Genomic DNA, 13561 nt, shown 5'->3' on the forward strand with positions numbered 1-13561 from the left:
AATCCTCACAGCACACTCGGGGTAATATTCTGAGAAAAAAACTGTCAGAATTTCCGAGATTTAAGTCATAAATTTATGAGAAAAAAACTTGGATATTCTTGGATTCTTAGATATTAAAATGATAAATTTTAAGAAAAAAAAAAATTAAAACAAAAAAAATGTATGCATTGGCCCAAGTCACGGCGATGTCTCTTCAAAGTCCAGATGCTGATCAGAATTTCCTTGCTAAATCCGATTGCTGTTATGTATTTGTAACAATACGTTTTTTTCCTCATAAATGTATGGTTTTATTTCTTGTAAATTTGCCACTTTAATCTCAAAGAACATTCAAAATTTTCTCCTTTTAAATTTACCATTTTAATGTCAGAAATTGTGAGTTCTTTTCTCAGAATAGTATCCCCACCTGCCCTGGCTCTGTATTGTTTTTTCCCTTCAACAGCCCTAATATGCTGTTGTATGCAGTTGCTTTAAAGTGTACTATGTTAAAGTGAGGGCCATTAGACTCAACTGACAGAAAAAAAAAAAAAAAAAAAAAAAAACGCATATAAAAAAGTGACCTTTAAGGCAAGTCAGGACAATAATGGGAGTTAGGCTTAACTATCAACTTTTCAAGTTTATGCCATATTTTTTGTAAGTTGGATCTTAAGGCTCCTCACTGCATTGGAAATGTTATTTTTCATAATGCACCTTTACAGGATTATACCAGTGATTTTGACTTTTGAATTTTACACTGCAACAATCCATTTTGCAAATCATGCAGTGGTACCAATGAACATCCCCCAATTTTTGAATCTGAATTTTTGGTTGAAACACCCACCACATAATGTTGTGTGGCTAACAAAGTCCTCGACATTCATAAACCAAGGAATTGATAATTTGCTGTGTAAAGTGAGCGACTTTATTACAGTAATGGAATACTGGATGGAATACTGGTGTGAAGAAAGTTTGAGGTCTCTGAAAGTTAATTTTCATATCGTAGTAGAATGAATGGAAACCAGTGGCTGGATAAAAGGGAGGAAAAATGATATTGAATTTCTAAAATATGACTGCTTGTTTTGGAAAAAGATTAGGAAAAATGTGAAGAATATGCATTTTATAGATAATAGGCTGAACATGCAGAATCACTGGTATGCTCCTTTCTGTTCTATGCTCACAGTCATGGAGAAAATTGGAACACGGGCTCTACCATGAGCAACAGTTATTTTAAATCGCTCTGGCATCCATGTTTCTGCCATAGTTTTTGGCTGTATTTGCAAACCAATTGCTGGGAGTTTGTGACTTTCGACTTTGAAAGAAACACAGTACTGCAAAGGGCTGCGGAGTGACGCTGAAATAGAACATGCATGTTCAGCAAAACCCTGATGCAAATGACACAAATTTCAACATTACGATAAAAAAAAATGAATGAAAGTTGAAATTTTTCAACTTGAGTGAAAAAATTGTGGCCGTATTTGTGCGAATCCACAACATGAAAACACACTTTGCATTTGGTCTGAGCACTCCTTTGGGCAACTTTACACACTGGCAGTAACAAATGGCAGCAACAAGTAGCACAATGAGAAGATGAGAAATCCTGTTTGTTTATGTCTGTCAGTTTGTGATATTTGAGAGTGCTGTTTACGAGACAGTTTTGGATTTCCCATTTAAATTTCAATTCATCATGATGGAGGAGAAGATTTCCGGCCAGTGTCCACACTCAGTGGAGAATCTGTGGGATTTCCAATGCTGGGGATGTGTAACTGTTCTCTACTGTGGCTCCACTTTGGGATTTAGACCGACAACCGGGGGGCATTTTTACAGATAAATTCTGCCCGGTGCAGCTCTGAGAATTCCAGTTTGTTGGAATGGATAACAATGTGGCTTGTATTTCTAGGACTACATGGCAGCACTTTGACAAAAAAAATCCTAACATTTTGAAAAAGCGGGTGAGCACTGTTAGGCTTTGTGTTCATAGTCAAAGCTTATTAAAACTGTCATAAATATGAGGTTTGAACAAGAAGCAGGACAAAAAGAACAAAAAAACCCCAAACAAAACAAAACAAAACAAAAAAACAAAAACAAATAAAAAACAATGGCTTATTTTAGCTATACATTTGCATATTAAAAAAGTGTACATAAATTCCTGCATTGTATTAAATTGTGCAAAAAAAAAGAAACAAAGGCTTTTCTTATCTATACGTGTCTCATCTTAGGAGAGACGAGAGGACAAAGGTGGAGAACTTGTCAGCACAGGTCTGACAAAGTGAATCGGTGTTTACTGGGTAGGGCGTGGGCAAATTCAAACTGTTTGAACTGATCATGAGGAATTTTTTAGGATCATTTTTTTCTTCTTAAATTGGATTCCTCTCCCTCAAGCGTTGGTATACAAGACACTGGTGCAAAAGAAACCCGTGGACAGGGAAGGGTGGTGAACTGATAGCAAGCACTACAGGCTTGCTTTGGCTGGTCAAAAATTTCACTCATTTCCTGTAACTGAATGCACATTTCAAGGAAATATCATTGTCCATTTTATGAAAAAGGTGACTCCCATTTGTTGTGACCTGGTACTGACAGAAGATAGGAAATATCTTTAGACCAGATGCAACCCAAAACCACAGAGAGGAAGTTCTGCCTAGGAAGATTTGGACGGATAGATGGAGGCAATCTGCAATACAAATGCTGCATTCATGTTCCATGGGAAAGACGGTAGACATGAGCTTGCTACTTGAATATAATGTTCACATTACAGCTCTCATGCAGTCCAAGCAGAAAATACTATGTCAGCTTTCAGTGCAACCTAACTACTTTGGGAAGCAAGCTTGCTCCAACTTCCTCAGTTTGAATGTCATCAACAAGGAAATACCTGGAGCTATATGTGGGGAAATTGGCAAATTCATTTTAAACCAACAAAATTAACTACTTTCATTGTGTCATTTTGTGTTCTCAATGCTTAAAGGACCATGCCAGCGATTTTGAATGTTTCGACTACAACTGACATTTTATATTGCAACAAACCATACTGCAAATGAGGTGGGGGTACTAAAGATTCCATGACATATATTCAAAATACCTCAAATTTCAAATTTGAATTTTTGGTTGAAACAACCACCCTTTAATGTTCTGCCTCTGGGCACAACTCCTTGCTGGATTTTGGGTTCTTGGTTGACGCTATAATGCCTGCTTTGCTGTAAAGCGTGAACTCCAATGCATACTGATGAGACACGTGTGAAAAAGCTGATTAATGGTCTGAACTTTTTACAAATGAGCGGTTGCTTTTAACCACCAGTGTATTCCTCTAATTATTCCCAAAACAACATGAATGCAGCAGAATCTTTGACCTGATGATGGTTAATGGTTACTTATGTCAACCCTTACCATCTAGGTAGAATGTGAGCAGTTAGCACTGCCAGTATCCAGCTGTACTAGTTATTAGCTATGTTTACAGCTAGTCTATTTGCTTGTTGCTGTGTTTGCACTTGCTTTCCAAGACACTGGTGCTTGGAAGTTAGCAGTTGGCGGCATTGAGGTGAGAGGCGGGGCGCGAGCGAGGTTGCAGAGGGCTCTGATTGGCTGATGAGGAAGAAGTGCAGTTCTCCTGGTTGTGGTTGTCCCGCGCCGCAAGCCTCTTGCCCTGCTCCTCCTTCATGAAGAGCTCAACCATGAGGATCTTCTCCTTGTGGATTTGTAGGCTGATATCCTTGGGGATATCCGGGATCAGCCAGTCCACAAAGTCACTCATCAGCATCACCACGTTCTGCACAACATAAATGGGAGATAGCAGATTGGAGTTTTAGTTACACAAGCATTTCTCAGAGCCTAAGCTATACTGGAGGCAGGAATGATCTCATTAGTTTAACCTTTAGCCAAAGAATAAATTATTTTGGCTGTCACATTAAACAGAGAGCCAGAGAAAAAAAACATTGGCTAAGGGATACTTAGTATTACAACACCTACCATTCTTTCCACTAACTGAAAATAAAGATATCAACATAGTAGTTATCTGGGTTAGCTTATTGGTGACTGGCTGAGGCTTTGTTTTGTGGTTGTAGGAAGTATTCCCCCATGTGTCTATAGAAAACTGCACTAGCCACCTTGCTGCTAGTAATCCGGTGGGGTGATCTTAGCTCAGAACTTCCACTTTTGCCTTTCAGCGTTTAAGGTTTAACTAACTTGTGCCATGGAAAACTATGGTATTTTGGCTCCATTCACTGAGGTTTAAAGGGACACTTCACCCATAATACATGATTTTTGTATCAAGTACATATATTCCAAAAGAGCTAGCCATCTCTGGTCCAGTGGAAAACACTGGGGGTTCCTTAAGGTTACAATTTTACAACAGTAAAACGCTATCAAATGTTTAAAAATGTTTAAAAAGTTTGTCATGCCTTTTTTCCATGCAAGAATATAAAAACTATGCATTATGGTTGAAGCATCCCTTTAACCCATCCAATAAAAATATCTCTAACTTGAGAGCAGAGAAACCATGTACCATAGTCCAATGAAGAATGTACAGCGTTACTGAGGTCACAGGCACTGGTTTCACTGACAAGTGAATGGTACAAGTCAAAATAACCAAGTCAAAGTACTGTTCAGGCACTGTACAACAGTGCCTGAACACCCCCTCGCTTCACACACACGAACACGCACGCACACAAACATACATGTACACACGTAATTACAGGGACAGGCCCCCAGCACCGTAGTGCTTTTACCTATTTATTTATGGTCTGTGACCATACTGTTGTCATTTATTTATTTATTTATCATGCACAGTGCTACTGTGATTGTGTGTCCGGTTTGTATATGGTGTCTTGTATGTATCTGTTACTTTTGCCGCTGTGACAATTTGAATTTCCCCTCCGGGGGATTAATAAAGTCTTATTCTATTCTAAAGGTAAATTCAACTTATAATTGTAAATAATAATGGTGATGACAATTGACACATGCAAACAGCACTAAAAAAACAATGTCATATTAATAAATCTTCCTAGCATTCAAATCAAATCAAGTACCTAATATGATTTGTGGAAAAGCAGAAGTCCAAGCCATTCCTTCCAATGGCTATGTCAAATCAAAGTTTAAACAATTCCTTCATCACATGGTGCTGAATGAGCTCACGCTTGGCTCAAAGACTATGAATTGATCAAATATGAATGACCTGATTTCATGTTTGGTTTTCCTGGGATGTCACACAGCATTGCTTTTTCATGCATCAAATATATATGACAGTCAGAATGTGACATGCATACTTGTAACAATGTGGATGCACATGTCTGTTTTTTCGAACCTGAAAGACAATAACGAAGGCAAGGCGAGCTGCCAGGATGGCCCAGAATTCCTTGGAGAGTTCGTATGGTGTGCTGGACCAGGGGGGCTCTCTGTAGTCCTTATATCTAGAGAGAGACGGAGATAGAAAGTCTAATTCATTTGGAGCATCATAATTTATCAGATTTTCCCTGCCTCTACTCCCCATTAAAATGAAGACAATTTACATCATTAACAGTAAAAAGTCTGGACATACTGGACATAAGTCCAGTATCATCATCTTCATCATGATTGTCAGCATCAGGGTTGACCTGTATTAAAAATGGGATCTGGCCAAGAAATTGTTATCCACATCTGATATGATGCAATTTGTTTGACTGCACACATTTATAGCAGAAATGATCAATACCACACTGGTTTATTATGGGAAGCCCTTAACCTGAACTGATTCTGTTGAGACAATGTGATCAAATTCCACACAAGCATGCATGAATATGTTTTATATTAATATTTATATTACTATTAGTACTAGGGCTGAACAATTAATCTAAATATTACTGAAATCACAATATGGCCAAGTACAATATCCAATTGCAGATTGATAAAGGTAAGATGTGTGATAAAATATTGTTGTAAATATTGTTGGAATTTCCCCCAGGGGACAATAAATCTAAATCTAAATCTAAATCTAAATAAAGTGTTATGGTGCTAGATGCCCTGACCTACAAATTGTATTTTCCAGATGTAAGAAAACATGTTTGTTTGGCACAGCAAAAATGACAATATTATCATTTTCATAGCTTTTTTAGTGGACATGAAAGCTCTAAAGAATATCATTCACAATAATGTACTGCAATCACAATATTTGTAAAATGAACCAAAACATGATTTTTTAAATTAGATGTTTCAGCTTTAATTATTACTAGTGTTAATATTATTATTATCAGCTGGGGTTTCAGTGGAGAATGGGGAATGGAGTATCTCATGGTCTAAATCAGGGTTCCCCAACCCCGTCCTCAAGGACCCCCTCTCCTGCAGGTTTTTGTTTCAGCTCTGCTCTTGCACACCTGATCCAATTAAGGCCCACACATCTTCCTGCACGCCCTGAAGCCCTTAAATGGGTCAGGTGTGAAAGAGCAGAGCTGAAACAAAAACCTGCAGGACAGGGGGTTCTTGAGGACTGGGTTGGGGAACCCTGGTCTAAATGCTGTTTTTACCCTGACAATCACAGCAACACTAATAATCTGAGGGAAAACTTTTTTTGAGCCTGAAAACAGTCGAATTGAAAGATCCTGAATACTGACCAAAATCTCAGCTATTGGCAGCAGAACAAAAATATCAGTACTGCCATTTAAAAACCAAGATAAGTCAAACTCTCATCAGCATATACTACTACAAGCCGTGGAAAGCTTACCTGCATATTTCCACCTTGTAGCCCAGGTGCATTGGCTGCAGAGGCTCTGTGTCCTTCTGAAAATCCTTGACGTTGAAGTAAGACAAGGTGTGATTGACGAAGCCATGCATGGAGCCGTCAGGGCTGTACATGTATTGGTACACCAGTCGCGGGATGAAGTCGGAGGTGAAGGAGATGACAAAGGCCTGCGGATGAACAAAAAATCTAAATTGCGTGGATGAAATATTACCACATTCCCTTTTTAAAATTGTGAGCCTTTAGTGATATCACCAAAGAATGAGCTTATCAATTTCTGTTTCATTTGCAAAGTACTCATCTTGCAGTTTACCACCATATATCATAGCATGTATTATAAAGTGAATTAAGCTATGAGGAAAGGATCTTCTTAAGTGATACTTGAACATATAAAGGTATTTTGTTTTTGTTAGTGGTTGTCTGCCTTATGATAATCACCAAATTGAGGTCATGGTTTACCCACTTTCTTGGTTTCTGTTCAACCTTGATTTCTCCTGTTAAATGCACTTCACTTATGAAAGGGACATGTAGGTGACAGGGAGCAGACAGAGGATGTTTATGCCTTGAGTGGAGTGAGTCATGGATTACACAAAAGGGGTAGAAAGAGTTCCTAATATTTTTTATAGTCAGTGTGAGTTACTGCATTGGATTAATAGTTTAGGGGCAATGTGTAATTTGGGCTTTCAGAGAGAAGCAAGGCTGTATAGGGTGATGAAGTGGTGATAAAACTTTTTGAATATCCACAATTAAACTACGAGGAACTCTTGTGAGACTCGGGTGATGTTTGGGTCATCCATCTGACAGAGTTAATGAATAAGAACATCACAACAAAACTCTCTCCTGACTGAGCATTTATTACTCAATTATGCACGGGAGCATTCTTTCAGACCCACCATGGCATGTCTGTAATGCGGTGGGAAGGAAACAGGACTTACATTAACAATGACTGCTACCTTGCTGAGGCCTCTCAAGAGGTTGTACCAGATCCCTGCAAAAAGAGAGAGGAAAGATTTTTGTGATGAGAACAGCTTCACCCTGCTCAAATGAGGTTGTTTCCAATGAACTTCCACTAGATGGCGCAAAAGCCATTGGAAGGAGAAGTGTTGAGACTTGCAGTACTGTATGTTTGGGGATGTTAGGTAATAAGGGGTTGAGTGCATTGTGATAATTTGCATTGCCCAGAAAATACCACCCTACAGCACATTCTTTCTCATGTTGTTGAAATATTACACACAATACTTGACAAAAAAAGATGTATCTGACCATTACCCTTTGGTTAGCATTACCTGATCATAGCTACTGATGTTAAAAATTTAACATAGATGCACAAGGTGACAACATGAGCAAACTCCAGCTTTGTATAGTATGATGCACTATAGTTTCAGGGGTTCTTCAGTTAAGTGTCAATTAATGTTGATTTGAAGAAGCAAAAACATTCTGAAAAACAATGAATGTGAAACACTGTATTAAAAAACAAAAGGTTTGCATCCCAGGTCAGCCTTAGTCAGTAATTGTTTCTTTAGGTGAAACTGTTGTGAGATGATAGTCATTGTTTCCTGTAGTTGAAGCAGAGGACTCGTACCAATGTCTTTGGCTCGGGCAGCAATAGGCCTACGCAGTTCCATAACAAACTTCTTTGCATCCAGTCGGATCTCAATGATATTGTTAAGCAAAGCGAAGAGTGGAGCCAAAGGGAAAGAGGCCACGAACAGAGTCACCATCCCAAACTGGATAACTGAAAAGTCAGAAAAGAACAAAAGTAATGAATGAGTAGAGATAATACAGTTAATGAATGAACTGGTTGCCGGTTTCTTTAAATGGGGAAGTGACTGTGGATAGGGCATGTGATACTGGAATAAAAACATTGAAATAACAGCAGCTGCTTTCAGTGACTGACTGCACAGAGTTAAAAGAAGGCATAGCCTACATCAAACTCAGCCTTAAGTTTTGGCAAACTGTAAGTGGAAGCTGTGTGGTGGAGCACTGAGTGACCAGTTTCAAGGGAAAACAACATCTGATCAAAGATTGTTAGGAAAAATCTGGACAATATTGGTGAGGATGAGGAAAGTAAAACTGTAGTCGCAAATGAGCAAAATACCCAATTGCCTCCAAATCACTTCAGTTGCAGACTGGTGAAAGGCGAGTATCATATTCACTTCAACTGTGTAGATTTCCTGTTTAGTTAACTTTGAAATCGTTGTCGTGACCAGCACCAAGAAGTGGGTGTCGTTAACCCCACTTGGCTGTAGATTTGAGCATTAACTTATCATGAAGGAAAGCTTTACTTTGGCAGTGTCTACCCAGACAGTCTTATATAACACAACTTCCTCCTGCTCACTGTAACCCTTCTCCTTTTCCTCCTAACCAACAAAAATGCCAAAATCCTTCTCTGTTCATTAGAAAACATTTTCCCGTGGCAAAACCAATAATTAGTCAAGCAAACAATAAATCAGCAGACAGATTTCTATCCTTGACTTCTCACATTGACCATGCCAAGATACAAAACTCACTATAGTAGGCAATAATCAGTTGCTTGCTTTTGATCATGGACAACCGAGTCTTAAGACAAGTACAATATTGAAAACATCTCCATCAGGACACAACAAGTGTCTCAGTACTGAAATTATTGTGCTGCCAAAGGCTCATATATTTGGAGTTTGATGATTTTTATATCAGAATGGAAGTGACCTTGCCTGACTGATAGTTGATGCTTAATACAGGATGGGGCCACTGTATCAGTCTAACCCTGCATAATAACACTTCCTCTCTAACTACTCTCCCAGGAACCCTCAAGGAACACGTCAGCCATGAAATCTGTAAAACCAATGACAAATGCATAAGAGGACATTTGCCTTAAAGCAACATATTCAGATAGAAATCAGCGCTGTCAAAAATGATGACAAACAACAAAGTCAGCCCTTGATGGCCTGTGGTTGAAAGAAATGTCATCAGCTAAATATCTGCACTGCAGACAGGCTTAAATTTTACACTCCTCAGGCTTCTGCTTTCTACTTCCACATATAAACAAAACAATACAGTTTGCGTGTCTGCAACTGCTTAGTGTCTGTTGTGTCAATGTTAAGATGGGGACAACTGAAGCAGCCGCTCCAACAGCCCTGTGGAGCCTCTGTCATTGACATAATTTTTAGTGGTGGCTGCACACTGTCATCTTTGTCTCTAGCTGACTTTGTTTCCTACCCTCTGTAGAATATCATGAATGGCATCAAGACTGAATGAAAAAACAAATCATTGCCCTTCATCTTTTTTGTTCTTTGTCATTCATGTTCACCAGTTAGGAAACCTGCACCCAGAAAAACTGCAGTTCTCTGAGGCTGAATGGCTGAAATCATTGAGGTTTAATTTAAACAATGAGATTATTTCTCCTTCCAAAGTGCGTGTGGCCATTGTATGCAGTGTTAATTTAACAGACAATTTTGATTGAGTATTAGTCTTAGTCTTTTTGACTAAAACATTTCAGTCATTTTCAAAGTTTTAATCTTTTTCTTCTCATTCAATTCTTATATTTTTTGTTTCTTTCCTGTAAACTCCTAATTAAATTATTTGTTATGACATTTATACACAGATTAATCCACATTTCTCATAGTTTCTTGTATTTTGTATCTAACATTTGTGTTTACACTGTATTTAATATCAAAACTAACATTTGGCCATATATCTGTTTGCCTTCCAAACTGAGGTCATAAGTTGTGCTTCTGATCCATGTATTTCTGGCATTTTTGTATCATTTTTATTTATTGACAACAATTATAATCATATTTCATTATATTTCATCATAGTTTTTGTCAACAAAATGAACTGTATGAACTGTATGATATATGACATATACTGGCCAAGGAGGTTGACATGACAGAGGAGAAAATACACGGCTTGTCCATACACTGAGTAGGTCATGATGCATGTTAACCTTGTTAGGTGGGGGAAATCTTTTCTTTGTTTTTCTCCCTATTAGGGATACTACTGAAAGACAGTCATAGGGGAAACTGAGCCAGCCATTGTTTTATAAAGCGCTTTCTCTCTAGTGGGCTGTTGCATCAACCAGTTATAATTTGCCCTGATGGAGCAATTATGACAACCACCATGCACCATGAGCTCTAACCAGTCACATTAAAATGAGGTCTGTATAATCCACTTATCTTCATAAAGCAAAGTAAAGTGTGTGTGTGTGTGTGTGTGTGTGTGTGTGTGTGTGTGTGTGTGTGTGTGTGTGTGTGCGCGCATGCAGGCACTCACACAAAATACCTCAATGAGGGTATTAGTTTATGTTGTTATCACTGGAATTGGTTTGCTAGTTAATAACCAATGCATTGTGCTGTGTGCAGCTGACATTCGCCATATCATCCAAAGGTCGAATGTGGAGAGGGAGGATTGCACATTGAGAAAGAAACAGGAAAAGATCAAAAGTGTTAGTACAGACTGTTAAGATGATTGTGTCGACATGGTCAAGCATTATGGTTAGTTTTGACCTCAATATGCTTAGGCTTCCAACCTCTGGATTAAGGTAGAAAAAGGATGGCTGACACTGACACAGAGTTCAAGCATCTAGCTCAGAGATCGTCTTTGAACCAGGGTGACAGCATTCTCATAGAGGTGATGAAGGAGATTTACTCATAAACCACCAAGGACTGAGGGATGTCTTTTATTTTGAAGGAGCACACATCTGTCCACGATGCATTGATGATTGATGATCCACTATGATTCAATGGAACACAAAATCTGTGTTTTTTTTAAACCAAAAACATGTAACATATTATAAAACCACAAAATGATAGTAGAACATCATCTTTGTAAATATAGTGCCATTATTAACATCAGGATAAATCTGTCATGGCTTGACAAATAGAATACTTTTAGGGTCAGATTTAATTAAGTATGCATTCTTAGTATACCTCATTCCATATAATCAGGTAAAGTGTATAATTAGGTGTACCAGTGGCTACTGCATATGGTGTGATTACAGTTTAATTACTATGTTAATTACCTGAATTGTAAAAATTAAGTGTTGTGTACAAAACTGATGTACTGAATTATTGAAAGGGGCTATTAATACTTTACTTTTACTTTTTTTTTTGCACTTACCGTTATTTGCATATAGAATTGTATTTTTCTATGGAAAACAAGTACAAGTGTTGTATTACCTAATAAAATGAAAATGAATGAATGATTTGCAAATTTTGGTTGAATTTTGTTTATTTTTGTTTAATTTAAATTGAAAATTCTACTATCATTTTCTATAAGTCACAGGTAAAGTTAAAAAAAGGACAATAAGGCTGAATGTAGATAAAAACCTGATATGCAAAATATATTTCTATTTTTGTCCACTGCATTCACGCTGGAGCTTTAATCATCATTTCATACCATTTCATATCATTTCATACATTCAATATCTTTGCAGCAAATGTTAAATTTACTGTGCTTAGTCTTTACTGCCTCAACACACAATGAGTCTGCCTACAAATCTCTGGTTAAGAGCTTCTTTTTTTTTCATTGCTGGTTGGCAAACCATCTTTTTGTTGCACTACCACCAACTGGATTAAGTTTTGAGCTGAGTGGGCTAGGCTGATGGCCCAACTGACATGTTAATCACTTGTTCAGCAGCCAATGAGACCCAGAGCCCACCCCCATGTCAGAATGGGGCCAAAATCCAAGAGAAAACCCTGAACTGAGAACAAGCATACAAAACACACGCCAAGGATGTGGGAGCGAAAGTACTGTTTTACATAATCAAACCACGACAACTGATTGCATGACAGCAGCCTTGCTTGCAATTCTTGTTTCTTCTTTAGGGTTTTTGAATGTTAAATGCCAACCTCCTCCAGCACTATGCAGTTGTCAAGATATTCCAGGGGTCTGTTTCACGAAGCAGGTTCAACAAACTCTGAGTCTTACCCCGAACTCTGAGCTGATCTACTCTGAGATAGGAAACTCTGAGTTTTCGGTTCCAGAACAGCTGATCTGAGTTAGTTTGATCAACTCGGAGTAGTTTCACCTGGAGTTAAGCGCGTGCACCACAGGTATAAAAAAGACAGCGTCAAAAGAGCCCCGGTTTGACGATTCACCATGGCAACGGGGAAGTGTCAGGCTGCGTTTTTCACCCCAGTTGAATCAGAAATCTTGATGCATTCATACAGCGAGTTTGAACATGTTTTTTTTTTTTTTTTTTTTTTTTTTTTTAAAAGTGCAACACTGCTGCAGTGGCAAAGGAGAGGGAGATGGCGTGGGAGAGCATTGCTGCTCGGGTCAATGCATAAGTTTAAATGTAGTCCGTTGCAATCACAATAACATTACTGGGGAAAACTGCTTGAATGGTAGCCTATTAATTTATTTCATTTAGATGCAATCCCGCGGGGGAGAAGCGCACTTGGCAGCAGCTTAAGATGAAATATAAATATATTGTTCAAACATCTATATGCAGTCTTATAACCATCTCCCGATGATTAATTAATTCTCTGCGCAGTAACACTGCACCTTCATCCACGGGATCGGTGTCGAAAGGACATGCCATGTTCGTGAAAAAAAAAGTCACCACCTAACTACTAATGGATTTCTAATAAAGGCCTACTCACTGTTTTTTTTTTTTAAATTTTAAATTTTTTTTTTTTTTTTTTAAATAACAGACGGCAGAACTAATACGCCACGCCAAAACTCGCCTGCTGACTGAATGAATGAGGAAGTTAAATACCGTGTGTGGCTGAAAGAGGGCGGACACAGAGAGAAATTCGAGGTTTCATGAGAAAAACCTGGTCCTGACCAGGTTAGTTTCATGGAATCTGTTACTCATTTCAGGGTTAACAGACTCAGAGTTTTCACTAAACCTGCTTTGTGAAACAGACCCCAGTTCCACACATTAGCTAGTCACCAGAAGTTAGT

General features: G+C 38.3%; 1 protein-coding gene across 1 annotated transcript in view; it reads right to left on the minus strand.

The window, feature by feature from the left end:
- Positions 1–1941: 1941 nt before the first annotated feature.
- ano1a (anoctamin 1, calcium activated chloride channel a) overlaps positions 1942–13561 on the minus strand; it is an 82022-nt gene continuing 70402 nt past the window's right edge. The window contains exons 22-26 of the mRNA XM_030048120.1: positions 8256–8408; positions 7609–7661; positions 6659–6843; positions 5267–5372; positions 1942–3733 (exon numbers count right to left, since the gene is read on the minus strand). Coding sequence (XP_029903980.1) covers positions 3485–3733; positions 5267–5372; positions 6659–6843; positions 7609–7661; positions 8256–8408 — 746 coding nt within the window. The 3' untranslated portion in view covers positions 1942–3484. The remainder of the gene's footprint in view (positions 3734–5266; positions 5373–6658; positions 6844–7608; positions 7662–8255; positions 8409–13561) is intronic.

The sequence above is a fragment of the Myripristis murdjan genome, chromosome 3 (assembly GCF_902150065.1).
Source record: "Myripristis murdjan chromosome 3, fMyrMur1.1, whole genome shotgun sequence".
Taxonomy (NCBI): Eukaryota; Metazoa; Chordata; class Actinopteri; order Holocentriformes; family Holocentridae; genus Myripristis; species Myripristis murdjan.